This window comes from Camelus bactrianus, chromosome 11, assembly GCF_048773025.1.
Source record: "Camelus bactrianus isolate YW-2024 breed Bactrian camel chromosome 11, ASM4877302v1, whole genome shotgun sequence".
Taxonomy (NCBI): Eukaryota; Metazoa; Chordata; class Mammalia; order Artiodactyla; family Camelidae; genus Camelus; species Camelus bactrianus.
The window spans coordinates 39005877-39020914 of NC_133549.1; the positions used below are offsets into that span (position 1 = coordinate 39005877).

The window sequence follows — 15038 nt, forward strand, 5'->3', positions numbered from 1 at the left end:
ATGGTATCATATAAAACACTGTATCTACCTAGCTTTTCATTGGACAGCATGTATTCGGTCCTTGCCTAGCCATCCATATAGATTTGCTGCTATATAATAATCTTTTATTACTTGTACCATAATTTATTTAACATCTCTCCATTCCTGGACTGTTTAGATATTTTCCAGTCTTTTGTTATCACCAGCAAGGCTGCCATGAATACCCTTGTGCGAGAACCCAAGTTACTCTTCATGATTCTGGTGGAAGAGATACTGGGTCCCCATCCTAACCTCCTAAGTGTGACCACTGCTTCTCAGTTTCTTTCGCAAACCTAATTATCTCTTCCTGGCACCAGGCTGTGTGCCCAGTGACCCGCGATTTCATACTCGGAGATGAAGGATATGGTTTCAGGAAACACCCAGGAGGAGCGGGTCAGGACTGGCCCCTTTGTTCTGTGCCACCGTTGCTTCTGCACCGTTGTAGCTGTCCAGCTGTCCACTGACATCAAGAGTGACCTCCTTCCCATTTAATCATTTAGAGAAGGCTCAGTGCCAGCTTGGCCTCCCAGGACTTCTGACCACTCTCTTGGCACGTTTAGAAGGAAACTTTGAAGCTGAGCGAAGACCACATTCTTCCTGTGAACCAGCTCTTCTGCGATAATTAAGTAGGGAGTCTTGAGGACTCTTTGAGGACTGAAAGTCCCCTCCATTCAAAACTTTCAGGGGGCCCTTTTGGCCTGATATCTTTTTGAAAATGCTTAGAGCAGAAACTCGTGTCTGCCAGTGCTGTATGTTTAAAAAGAAATGAATATGGCACTATGTCTGTTTCGTCTTTGGAAAGTATTTTTCCATCAATTATGAATTATTCCCTCACATGGCTCTGGTGGGGGAGGTCAGTGCCACTAAATTGAATTCTGTTTAATAGAGCCTGGGAGATCCAGGATATGTTACAATGATGGTGAAACCCTAGACCCCTTGGCACTTTCTCTTGTCATACGGATGAAAGCTTAACAAAAAAAGAAATCATAGTGATAGTGTTATAGCTTCCAGGCTGGGGAGAGTGGGTTTGATTGTTTTCCCTCCTTCTTTTTTTTTCCCATTGTGGCTCTTTTTAGCAAATCCAGAAACATGATAAGCAAACCTTACAAAACCATTGTTTCTTTGACAGCTGGATAAATGCTGTGTTTGTTTGGGAATGAAGACTATATATATATTTCAGAGACCCACCCAGTTCCTGCCCTGCGAGGAGAGGCCCACGAAGGCTCAGCATGGTTGTTCAGACGTTCACTGTTTTTGTTTCTGAGCAGTTTTGGTTTCCTGAATGGGATGGGTCTGTCATTGCTCTTTACAAAAAGACAAGAAAGACACACATCTCAGGCCAGGAAAAGCTACTGGCTGGAGGGACAAAGATTGGAGGCTTCATCCTTGAGCCTGTATCTTTATAATCAGCAGGGAATTTCTTCCCAAGGTCAGCCGAGGCAAATGTTTTTGGAAAGGAAGCTTCACATATTGTTTATATTTACAGAGAACCTTTTCTCCTGGGTCCTCCTTGTTCACAGCTGAAACTGTGCTTTTAATCTCATAGGCTTCACACCCTCTCTTTTCTTTTGCTTGATCTTAGGAGGAACCCAGTTTTTTGTATGGTCTGGGGATAACCAAGAGTCAATTTAAATGACAGGAATAATCATAGAGCGGCATTTCTAGTCAGTTTCCACTGTATTTCTATATTGGTAAGAGATGTAATAAACTTGAGCCTTTGGATCCTTATATTAAATTGACTGAGGAAGACAGATCTCCTTAGAATGATAAAGAGGAGTAGTTATAGAGTTTTACGGGGGAGCCTGCCCTGGGTTGATTGTGCTTCTCCTAGGAGAGCACTCGTGTGTGAAATTAACAGCAGCTTCACCTCTAGCCCCTCTGACGGGCAGCCGAGGATTGCTGGGCGAGGTGTTTATTCTAAACATGCCCAGATAGCTTTTCTGCTCGTGGGAGTCGTCAGCTATTTCTCAGCCTTATTCTCCCTTCAGAGAATGGGTGCTGTCATAACCTGGAACGTTTGTCAACTTTCGGGCCCTAATGGCTGGGTTTTCCAGGCCTGTTCTGTTAGGGGAAAAACGTAGACTATTAATTTAATGAAGAGTATCAGACTCCCCTCCTCAGCCCAGGAGAGCATGTTTGTGAGACATGGCCAGGATCTAGTAGATTCAAGCAAGGGCCATCTGAAGGGCTCTCCTAGAAAGCGAAGTTTTCTTTAGGGATGGGATTGTCACTACTTCAGGTCATTTGGAGGTGGGAGGTTCCCTTTCTTTTCCTATCACTTTGAGGGAATGAATGTCAGCAGCACATCCCAGGCCCCTCTCTCTGTCCCAGCATCTGCAGGTATTTCCCCGAGACGGCCTCCCCAGGGATCTTCCATGTAGTAGGACTTTGCCTTCAGACACTCTTTCAGATGTATTGCCACTGCTTCTTTGGCCCTCTGATCTTTTTCTTTTTCTTTTCTTTTTTTTTTTTTTTTTTTTTGAGGAGGGAGGGGAAATAATTAGGTTTATTTATTTTAATGGTGATACTAGGGATTGAACCCAGGACCTCATGCATGCTAGGTAAGCAGTCTACCACTGAGCTATACCCTCCCCCGCCTGGCCCTCCGATCTTTGTACTATCTTTACAGGTTTCTGTCACATTAAAAATGGGTCTGTACCTTAAAGGACAATTTTTAGTCCCTGCTTGCTTTGTTTTAGGAATGAACTGAAAATTCTAATGAAATAATTAGGATACCTCCTCTGTAACGGGGTATTTTTTCCCACCGATTGCACACGTATTTTTCTAGATCACCCTGTGTGCCAGGGAGGAGGTGGCCAAGATGACATACAAATCTCCCAACTCAAGAAGCACACAGTCTGGTTTACCATGGTGGGACATAGCTGCAAACCTGGCTTCCTTGAAATAAGGAATAGAATGACCTGGTAGCCTCTCTAGGCAAACTGGGCTCTTAGAGAAGGGCCGAGATACTGAAACTGGAGACAGCAAGCTGACAGCAGCCGGGGGTCCTTCCAGGCAGTGCTCTTGCTTCCCCCTAGGACCCTGTCCACCTTCAGCCCATGGACCCTCCCCTCTGACAGGTCCTCCTTTAAACTGTCCTCCATTTAAAATAGGGAGTCTATTTAATACTTTCTATATGCTGGAATCCCCAACTTATTTCAATGTGTAGAAAATTCTTTGAAGTCTTTAGGAAGAGGTTGTATATTATAGCCACAATTTTAACGAAAAAAGTGAGCCAATATGTATAGAATTTTTGGTTCTGTATAAAAAAGTAAATCAAAGATCATCACTTTGATTTTTCCATTTCATGTCATTGAATTAAACAAATTGAACAAACAAACAGAAAAACCATAACTGAGGTGTGAAACAGTTATCAAGCTTGATTCTGCCTGAGCAAACTTCCCAGTCCTCCTTAAATACCATCCTGCTAGGCCCCTGCATACCTCAGTCTTTTTGACTCAGCAGATAAAAAGCCTGTTGGGTGAATTCATAACCAGTTGGTCTAGGGAGTTGCCCTCAAGTGCTATAAGATGGGACTTATTTCTTTTCTTCTTTTTTTTTTTTTCCTTCCTACAGGTGGATTTTAAGAATGACACCACTTCCAAGGCAATTCATAGTATATTTAGGAATGCTGTAAAGCTGCTGCAGGAAAAAGGACTCGTTTTCCAGAAAGATGGTGGTTTTGATAACCTATTCTATGTAAGAGACCTGCAACTTAATTTTTTTCCTTCTTAGCTTCAATTCTAAATATATTTATTATTAGGAATACTTATTTACTGTTTTTAAAAATCAATCATGAAGGAGTTACATAAAGTAAGGAGCAAAAGTTGGCCCTTATCTTTCCTCAAGGTACCACTTTTAACACCCTTCTGTGTGCGCACACACACACACACATATGCTCCTGTTACCAAAAAAATGAGATCATCCCCCTAAATCAGGATTTCTCAATTTCAACACTGTTGGGGCCAGATGGTCCTTTGTTGTGAGGGGCTGTCCTTTGCATCGTTTGGCAGCATCCTTGCCCTTCACCTGCTAGATGCCAGTTGAGACCCACCACTCTAAATAATGCTCAGCAACTCTTTTGGATACCAAAATAGCACATCACAGGCATCTTTCCATATTAGCCCTTATAAATCTACCTCACTCTTTTTGACACCTGCATGGTATTCCATATTGTGGGAATCTGCCATAATTTTTTAACCTTGTCTCTCTGGTTGATATTATGTTGTTTCCAACTTTTGTTCTTAAAAATTGTGTTGCTATGGCAATTTTTTTGGGCACAACTATTTTTGTGGAGCTATGTAAGTGTTTCCGTAAGATTGAGTCTTAAAAGAGGAGTGGCTGGAGCAAAGGGCATGTACCTTTAAGCCTTTGGTCAACACAATCTGATTGGCTCCCCAGAAGGTGGTACCCATTACAGGTGCTTGCCTGCCTTATGCTTTCAGAGGTAAATGTTCACCTCTCACTGCCTACTTTTCATATTGGAGGAACCAAGCCGATGTTGATATGAATATTGACATATAGATGTGGCTTCAGCTGCGAGTGATTCTCCTGAAGACAGATCAAAACTCAGAGGAATCCCAGAAGTTCCACTAAGTACAGGCATGATTCCTGAGGGGAAGCTTTCCTTCATAGGACATTTTCTTGATGTTGATTTACTCTAGTGATTCCTCATTTTGGAAAGTTTTTAAAAATTAAGGCATGTTTTAAATACTATTTGAACAACTTTTGAAAAGGGTACTCCATTCTGTATAAGGGTGAATGCTGTCCACCGTCCCCCAGGATGGGAAGGCCAGGTGGGAATCGGCTGCCACCTGTGGGGCTGGAGAAGCTCCTGCTGGGCCCCTCACCTTAACACCTCCCACCCCCACCCTACAGTCCCGTTCGCCCAGGGGAGCCCTGGGCCGGCCTCCTGGGTCAGTAGGAAGCAGCTTTTCCTGAGGAACAGCAGGCCATGGGCAGCCGTCCAGGGCCGAGGTGTGGCAGGGCTGGGGCACTTCCTCCTGTGAATCAGTATGAGCTGGAATGGGGTGATCAAGCAGTAATAGCTCTATTTCCTCAACAGAACCATCCCCAGCTCTGACTTCACCCTCAGCCCTGGCCCCCTGAGTTTCTGTTTTCCTGAGGGCATTGCCTCACGAAAATTGTTCTCTTCTCTTTGCCCAGTGCTTTCCAGCTTTCACCAGCTCTCCCATATTGCCTTACTTAATCTTCTCATGTTGGACAGAGGGAAGCAGCACCCAAGTGGATATCACCGTCGTGTTCAATAGTAAATCTAATACCAAAAAAGAGAAAGGAAGGAAGGAAGGAAAAGAGGAAGAAAGGAAGAAAAAGGAGTATGCAGACAAAGACCCGTGTCAGGAATGTGTGTTGGATGGACTTGGAATGAGCAGATTTAAGGAAGGTGGTACAGATAAGGACTCCTCTTGACTCACAATCTGCTCGTTCGAAGTTCATCTGACACACATTCCTGACACAGGTGTTTGCATACTTCTTTGTTTCTTCCTTCCTTCCTTCCTCCCTCTTTTTTCCTTCCTTTCTTGTTTTTTGATACTAGATTCGCTATTGAACACGATGGTGAAACCCATTTGGTTGCTGCTTCGCTCTTACCTGAGCTGATTGGGAAAGGAACTAGGTTATGTTTGCCTTTGACAACAAGAAAGTGTTTCAGTTTATAGGCCAGATTTACTCTCTTGCTAGCCTTTTCTTACAGTTTCATTTCTTTTGTTTTTTTCTGGTTGGGAGAAGGAATGTGAAACACAAAACAGGAAAGAAGAAACACAAGAGGAAAGAGTCCTGGGGTTTGATTATGTGAATGTGTTATGAATATTTAAGAAGAAAGTTGCTCCTCAGAAGCAAGGGATTCCAGCTTTTCTTTCCATCATGGCCCCAGTGAACCACCTCCCGAGGGGATATGCCTGTGGGTCAGCCATAGAGCAGTGAGCTGTTTAGGGACAGAACTGGTTTGACAATAGGCCAAGTATTGAAAACCACATTCATTGTTGGTGTAGGGATGATGATTGTTATGACATTTAGAAACTATCCTAAATACTAGTTTGGGAGTCTGGATGACACAACCTCTGTGTTACTTGAGAACATTTTCTTACTGTACTATTTTTCCTATTTAGGTAACCAGAGAAGACAAAGGATTACACAGGAAGATCCACCAGATCATTCAAGAAGACTGCCAGAAACCAAATCGTAAGTGGAGTCATGTACATGTGTCCCAGTGCCCAGGAAGGGGATGTTCCCTCCCAGAGAGCACTGGACAGAGAGTCAGGAGACCCGGAGCTTTCCCCAGTAGTGACTTGGAAGCATGACTGGTCAAGACAGGTGCCCTCTCTGAGCCTCAGGACCCTCCTCTCTAAAGTGAGTGTTAGCCTGGCACAGCTGTTCTGACTTGGGCCACACGTAAGATTCAACCTTGGAGCTTTTTTGAACATGCAGTGCTTGGGTCCCACCCCTAAGGATTCTGATTCAGTCGGGGCTGGGATGGGGCTAGCAGGTGAGCTCCTCCAGTGATTCTGTTACAGTGAGGCAAGCCGCTAGGCTAGGACTTTTGGACATCCTTCTGGTTTCATGTTCTGTCTGATTGTGTTATTTCTTGTTCCCCTCCTCTGGCTTGTCTCTGAACCCAAACCTGACATTTTCCTCCCTTCTAACATCAAGGACTTCAGTGTTGAGAGGAATGGTTCCAGACATTACAATTTATGAACAATGTAATTCAGTCACCTTGAAACCTGATAATTTGCAAAAGAAATGGTTTAGAAAATAGTTGAGGGGATGAGTGGGTACAGCTCAGTGGTAGAGTGTGTGCTTAGCATGCATGAGGTCCTGGGTTCAAGCCCCAGTATCTCCATTTAAAAAAAAGTAAAAAGAAAATTTAAAAAAAGTTGGTTTTAGTGGAGTTAGGTCAACCCCTAGTGGTTAGAAACTTGAACTGTACACAGTCTGACAACAGATATTAGCATTTTCACACTAGTTAGAAAGAGAAGAAGTCATTAGTCCATCATTAAATCCTGTGTAAACTGATTGCTCTTAAAGGTGACTTTTCAAAGTCTACCTTTTGCAAACATATGCTAATAACAAATGTTGGCATATGTCAACAAATGATGCTAGAAGAAAAGTAGAAAGGCTTGTTAATGAGCACAGGCCTCCTCATCCTGCTTTCTTTCTCTCCGGAGAGGTCCACCTCCAGTCCTTTAAGCCCATATGTCCCTGGGGCCTGGACCTATTCCAGGCTGAGTCAGCGGGTCGAGCTGGACCAGATCTCCAGCCCTGGTGTTTATGGTATGCAGCCCTATTTAGCCTTTAAGGACCAATGAGGTCACTTCCCAGAGTGGTGTGACAACAGCTCTTAAAATAAACTGAAAGCAATCTATTATTTTAATGCCGGGTTTCTGACTATTGTTCACTTCATTCAGAACAAAAAGGACAAGCATTGTTTAGTTGAGGGAAAAATTATCTAACCACAATTTAAGGAGCTTTTTAGAGAATTGAAATGAGGGATTCCTCAACCAAAAAGGGATGAGAGGAGAGGCTGGTCCCCATATGACATTCGTGTACTCATGCTAGTCCCAGGCCATCTGGCCAGATTGTTATTTTGATCTGTATTAGGAATGGGGTGGATTGAAATAATCCTAGGGCCTGGTGAAGCAAATGGAAGCAATTCACACTCTATTTCTCAAGAGAACCAAACAGCCTTGGTGACCCTAGGGTCTATAAAGTGGCAGCTTTTATATCCACGTCTAATCCACAGGCCAGCTCCTGCTTTGGTGAGTGTGTCAAGGTGGACAGGCTCTGCCACTCAGTCTGTCAACAGGAGCCTCTAAAAACCATAAGCCAATTCCTTGGAACTAGTAAACTCACAGGAGCTGAATTATGGAGCATGAGTAACTGAGAATGCCAGTAAGAAAAAAAAAAAAAACCTTGTAGGGACTGTCTTAGAGTCTGGTGCAACCACCCCTTTCCATAGGAAATATCTATGACATTAAGAAGTTATTCTGAATAATATATGCACAGGGTAAAAGCTCAAACAGTGCAAAACTACACAGAGACAAGTCAGACTCCCTCCTAACACTGAGCCCCAGGCTCTGTGTTCCCCTTTCCAAAGGCAGTGGTTGCTACTAGGTTCCTTCTAGAGATGTTATATGCAGTTATAAACATATTTGTATAGTTTATCCTTTTTAAAAAGCGCAAGTAAAGCTTAGTGTACGATACTCAGTATTCTATGCCCTGTATTTTAAATCTAACATTGGCTTCTAGGGGTCATTTAGCAACAGTACATATAAAAGTACCTGTCTTTTTAATAGCTGCACAGTATTTCACTATGTGTGTTGGTAGATATTTGACCATTTATTTAACCATTCCTACTGGACCTTTAGTTTGTTTCTAACCTTTCATACATACTCAGAGCATTGAGCTTTCCTTAACAGTATGATTGGTAGGAGAACTTAAAATCTTTAGTCATTTAAGAGTATTTCAGCAAAGGGTAAATCTACAGTAATGAAAGGACCATAAACACAGGCCTGTTTTAGGTCCCTAAAGCACTGATACTGGGCTTGTCTAAAGATGGGCAGCAAGGCATAGTTCTGAAGAGCTGGGCTCTGGAGCCACCTTGCCTGGGTTTGAATCCAGCTCTGCCACTTCGTAGCTGTGTGGCTTGGGTAAGTCTGTGCCTCAATTTCTTTATATGCAAAATAGGGATAATAACAGTACCTACATCATGGATTGTTATGAGGATGAAATAGGTTGGTGTTTTATCAAACTCTTAGGAAGATGTCCAAGTAGGAAGCACCAGGAATCCTTCTCTCCACATAGACAGCAGTTGCCTCTATCTGATGTAGCTATTTTAGAACTCTGGAATCTATTAAAGTCTTGCAACTTCTTAAGGAAGGGTTGGACAGTCAATTTGAAGATCTTAGTAGTAGCTGCCTGTCCCTCACTCCTAGCTACATGGCAGGCAGCTGTGTATGTGTTTCTGGACCAGCTTGTACAGAGCTCACCAGAGCCAGGGTGGGCAGAAAGGATCGCCACGTATCGGGGATTTGTGTTCTAATCACTGATTGCTGCTTCTGATCACAGAGGTGCAGACAAAAGAGGTGGGTTGTCATTGTTGCAAGCTCCTCACCTAACAGATGAAGTGACTTCCAGGGAATTTAAAAGACTGGCATCCTTTTTTTTTTTGTTCAACCGCCTTCATGTCTCTTTTCACCCCTTTTGGAGCCAGTAAAGAAAGACTAGGGCATTTAAAAGCAACTGCATACATGGGAAAAATCAGTCAGGGATCGCACATGCCCAGGGAAAGGCACAGGCTCAGAAGGAGACCTGAGAAGACCTTAGGTTTCCATCTCAGGTTGATCCTTGGCACAGAGAAAGCCTATAGCAACCAAAAAAAGAAAAACAATAACAAAAAACAGCAAACATCTGGAAGGGGGAGAATCTGATCTCCAGACTTACCACATTATTAGATTCAAATGCCCAGTTTTCAACTAAAAAAGAAAGACATACAAAGAAACAGGAAGCTATCGCCGATTCAAAGGGGAAAAAAATCACCAGAAACTGTCCCTGAAAAAGACCTGATGGCAGATCTATTACAGAAAGACTTTAGAACAGCTTTCTTAAAGATGCTCAAGAAAATGATGGATGAACAAAATGGAAAATACCAATAAAGAGATAGAAAAACTAGAAACCAAAAAAATTCTAGAGCTGGAGAGTAAAGTAACTGAAATGAACGTTTTACTAGAGTGATTCAGAGGCAGATTTGAGCAGGCGGAAGAAAGAATCAGCAAGATTCTGGAGCAAAGTGAACAGAACCTAAGGGACCTGTAGGACATCATCAGATGGACCAACATATGCGCTGTGGGTGTCCCAAAAGGAGAGGAGAGAAAGGGGCAGAGAGAATATTTGAAGAAATAATGGCTGAAAACATCCCTAAATGATAAAAGACATGAATATAAACATCTGAGAAGCTAAATGAACATCAATTAACATGAACTCAAAGAGACTCACACCAAGACACATAATCAAACTTTTGAAAGACAAAGTGATAATCTTGAAGGCAGCAAGAGAAAAGCAATGTATCACATACAAGGGACCATCAATAAGATTGTCAGATTTTTTATCAGAAACTATGGAGTCCAGAAGGCAGTGGGAAAAACTGTAAACCAAGAATCTTATATCCAGCAAAGCTGTTCTTCAGAAGTGAGGGAGAAGTTAAGGCTTTCCAAGATAAACAAAAGCTGACGGGGTTGTTACTACTAGACCCACCCTGCAGGAAATACTCAAGGGAGTCCTGCAGATGAAATGAAAGGACACTAGGCAAAAACTCGAAGCCGTAGGAGAAATACAGCTCTCAGCAAAGGGAAAAACAATGGCAATTATAAAAGCTAATATGATTGTAACAATGGTTTGCAACTCCACTTTTTGATTTCCTCATGATTTAGGAGACAAATGCATTTAAAAGAATTCTTGGTCTACGTTCTTGGGTGCACAAGTATAAAGATGTGATTTTGTGACATCAGCAATTGAAAGGGGTGGGACAGAGCTACAGAGGAGAAGCCAAGGTTTTATGCATTATTGAAGTTAAATTGGAATGAATTCAAATTAGTGTTATAACTTTAGGATGCTAAACGTAACCACAAAGAAAATAGCTCTAGAACACACACAAAAGGAAATGAGAGAGGAATTTAAACACTTCACTACCAAAAACTCAACTAAACACAAAAGAAGACAGTAATGCAGGAATTAAGGGACCAAAAGCTATAAGACACGTACAAAACAAATAGCTAATAAGAGAAGTAACTCCTTCTTATCAGTAATTAGGTTAAATGGAAATAGAGTGAGCTCTCCATTCAAAAGACAGAGATCGGCAGAATGGATTAAGAAAATAAAAACATGACCCAACTATATGATGTCTATAAGACACTTTAGATCCAAAGACACAAATAGGGTTAAAGTAAAAGGATAGAAAAAGATATCCTATGCAAATAGTAACCAAGAGAGAGCAGGGGCCAGCTATACTAATGTCAGTCAAAAGAGACTTTTAAGTCAAAAAAATTTACAAGACACAAAGAAGGACACACTTATGTACCTAACAACAGACCGTTAAAATATATGAAGCAAAAACTGACAGAATTGAAAGGAGAAACAGTTCTATAATAATAGTTGGAAGCTTCATTACTCCACTCTCAATAATGGATAGAACAACCAGACAGAAGATAAGTAAGGAAACAGAAGACCTAAATAACACAATAAATAAACTAGATCTAACAGATGTACACAAAACAATCTAGCCAACAATAGCACACATACTCTTTTCAAGGTGTGCCTGGGACCTTTTCCAGCACAGACCATTGTTAGACCACTGATTAAGTCTTCGTAGATTTTAAAAGATAGGTATCATACAAAGTATCTTCTCTGACCACAGAAGTTGGTAACAGCAGTAAAACTGAAAAATTAACAAGTTTGTGGAAGTCAGACAACACACTGTTAACCAGCAGACCAAAGAAGCAATCACATGGGAAGTCAGAAATTCTTAGAGATGAATGAAAACAAAAACACAACATGCCAAGATTTATGGGACACAGCAAAAGCTATGCATAAAGGGGAACTTTATAGTTAAAAACACTTACATAACTTTACAATTTAAGGAACTAGACAAAGAAGAACAAAGTAACCCACAGCTCCCAGAAGGAAGGAAATAAAGATTAGAGTACAGATAAATGAAATAGAGAATAGAAAAACAATACAGAAAAATCAATGAAACCAAAAGTCGGTTCTCTGGAAAGATCAACAGAACTGCCAGACATTTAGCTAGGTAGACTAAGAGAAGAGAGAAAACTCAAATTACTAAAATCAGAAATGAAAATGAGGACATTAGTACTGATTCTACAGAAATAAAAGGGATTATAACAAAGCACTGAATACAGTTGTACACCAATAAATTGTATAACCAGATGAAATGGACAAATTCCTAGAAATACAAAACCTACCAAGACTGAATCATGAAGAGAGAGAAAATCTGAATAGATCTGTAACTAGTAAGGAGATTGAGTCAGTAATCAAAAATCTCCCAACAAAGAAAAGCCTTGGACCTGATGACTTCACCGGTGAATTCTACTAAACTTTTAAAGAACTAACACCAACCCTTCTCCCCATGTGACTGGAAGGCCACTTTGTGAACAGCCCTACCAGACAACCCTCAGACTGCAGAATGGCCTTTCTGAAGAAGCAGTTTAAAGCCAGGCAGCATTGCTGACCACATATGACTGTAAGTCATCTGGAGCCCTAAGCCTGAGCACTCAGGTCTTGACAAAAACTAAGATTAAAAGCCGAGTGGTGCTGAAGTTCCTGGTGCCCCGTCTCTGCTGTGTGCAGGCCCAGTGTGACTGGAGCCCACTCCACCTTCCGTCATCAACCCTTCCTCTAGGGATGAGTTGAAGCTTCCCAAGAGCAGTGACTAGGTTATGTGCATCTTCTCAGGCTGTGGGTGTGATGATAGAATCGTAGTAATTCCCCATGGAAGAAGCACCCATCACGAGCCTCTTCACCCACACGACCACTGGCGAAGTAGTGCTTTTCTTCCCATTTTACAGATGATGATGCAGACTGAGACACAGACCACTTTGCCTCAGCCATAGAACCGGCACTCGAGTTCGGGTCCTTTGGACTCCAGAGTTAGCTCTCCATCTGCCTCTCTGTACTCGCTCCTCCTTGCTCAGAGCTACACATGTCAGGAAACCTTGATCCAATGAATGTTGAAGATGCAGCCTGGAAGTGTGGACAACAGCGGAGGCGGCCGATTTTCCAGCAATAACCCCAGCCTGGCTGGGAGTAATGAGTCGATGTGGCCACTAGAGGTCAGGACTCACAAAGTCTTTGTTGGCCCAGAACCCCTGCCTGTGATCCTCTCTGACCCTTAGAGCTGGAAAGGACCTCAGAGGTACCCCCCAGCCCCACTCCCTGTGGGTCAGAAAACTGAGGCTTAAGGATGCAGTGACTTGCCCAAGGCCACAAAGATACACCAAATCCCAGCCGTTCTTTGCCCGACACCACGACCCCTCTGAGCACTTTCCAGGAACCTAAAGCATTTTATCATCTGAAAACTGCAATCAGTGACTGCTCGGAGCACTGATTTACTGGGGATACAACGGTGAGAGGCCTGGCCCTGCGGATGGGGTGTTAGTGGAAACTGGGAGGTTCCTAGAACACAAATATCACTGGCAGACTTTTTGGAAGCCCGGGCAAAGAGGAGTGAGAACAAGCTGAAGGAAGGAACCCCTTCGTCACCACCACAGTCCCATAATTCTGGATTTACTGAAGGAATAAGGAGGCTGCTGTAAGCCTGCTCTGCTGTCAGCCTCAGGAGGGCTCCCACCTGGGAAGCTAGGGTTTAGCACTGAATACATGCCTGTACGTGTAACTTCATTAGAGAAAAAAGATTATCAAGCAATAAAAACCCACTGGGTTATGGACATTAAATTACTGACTGGGAACCCTTGAAGGTTGAAGGCCCGCATCTCTGAGCAGTGGGCCACGTCACTGAGAACAGGTGTTTTGGTTTGTTTTCACCGATAAGCTGGGCTGGTGCATCTCCTACTTTAATTTGCCACAGGTTCTGACTCAGGAAAGTTGGAGAAGGGCTTGCATGTAGAGGAGAGGACAGGAGAGAGAGGAGGGTCTGACAGGTGTGTCCAAGCTTAGCCAACTTCCTTTTTCCTGCAGATGTGGAGAAAGGCTGTCACTTCCTGCACATCTTGGCCTGTGCTCAGCTGAGCCTCAATCCAGGCCTGAGTGAAGCTGTGCTGCGGCAGGTGCTGGAGCTCCTGGAGGACCAGAGTGACATCATCAGCACCACCGAGAACTACTACACAGCGTTCTGAGGAGAGGCCGGCAGGCTGCACGGGCAGAGCTGGCGAGGAGGAGAAGGACCAGGTGGTGCTCACGCCCAGGCTGCGACTTTCACGTAATGCAGAGGCTTCTAGGTCTGGGGGCAGTTAGCTCATAAAAAACGATAAACTATGGTAACTTGAGGAATGGAATTTGGCATAAATTCTGAAGGCTGTCTTCTACCTGCTATATCCTGAGATGAAATGACTTACCTCAGCCATGACATACAAGAAAACCGTCCTGGTTGACCTCCTGGCTGGACCCAGCATCACTCACGGAGCAAAAGGGGAAGAAACAGTGTTGGTGGCTGAACTGATTGGAGGCTCTGTTGTGGTCAAGGGGCATCCTGTGGAAGAGGCCCATGTGCTGCGGGAACTGAAGAGCATACAGGTCACCGGACCAGACACTTTTTAAAACGTCAGACTGTCTTCTCGTGGGCCTCTCTTAATGGTTAAGAACCAGTGTAAGGGACTAGTTCTCCCTGAATGAGTGTTGCTGACCTATAGTTCCTGTGGGTCAAACACCAGTGATGGGTCCAGAGTCTTGGGCTGAATTCTCTTTATAGACTGACCCATGGTTGGGAATAAACAGAACCTAAGGCATGGCTCTGTATTTGTTGTTTTATTTTCCTTCTGGCAAAAAGGGGTTTCGGTAGATTTCCCTGTGCTTGAGGACACATGTGACTAAATACAGTGTCCCCTAATACTCTGAAGTTCTTGGAGGCTGCCAGCCAACTGCTTGGCAGTGGTAGATGTTATTTTCAAGGTTACCATTGAACGTGCAGGATGTCCTGACACCATCCAAACACTCGGTATGTGCCCAGACAGGTGATGGGGTCTCGGAATGACAAAGTAAAGGGGAAAAAATTTGAGGTATGTGATAGGCTTGTTCTAACAGCAAGATGACAAATCCAGCCAGCAAAAAGAAAGTGTGGAGAAAGATTTGGAGTTAATTACAGTCATTTCACAAAAGGCACATTTGCCTTTGGCGGCTGCATTTGCACTTGACATGCTAAGCTTTTAGTGTCTCTGCTGGAGAGCCTGCAGGCCTGGCCAGGGGTTCTGCCCCACGTGGAAATGGGGTGGTCTTAGGCTCAGAAGTCGGCTGCAGCTCCGTATGTCAGGCCTTGA

At 43.3% G+C, this 15038-nt stretch overlaps 1 protein-coding gene across 3 annotated transcripts in view; it reads left to right on the top strand.

The window, feature by feature from the left end:
- STN1 (STN1 subunit of CST complex) overlaps positions 1-14512 on the top strand; it is a 35023-nt gene extending 20511 nt beyond the window's left edge. For all 3 annotated transcript variants that reach the window (XM_045507415.2, XM_010970959.3, XM_045507416.2), the window contains exons 8-10: positions 3595-3717; positions 6147-6219; positions 13744-14512. In XM_045507415.2, coding sequence (XP_045363371.1) covers positions 3595-3717; positions 6147-6219; positions 13744-13901 — 354 coding nt within the window. In that variant the 3' untranslated portion in view covers positions 13902-14512. The remainder of the gene's footprint in view (positions 1-3594; positions 3718-6146; positions 6220-13743) is intronic.
- Positions 14513-15038: the final 526 nt, after the last annotated feature.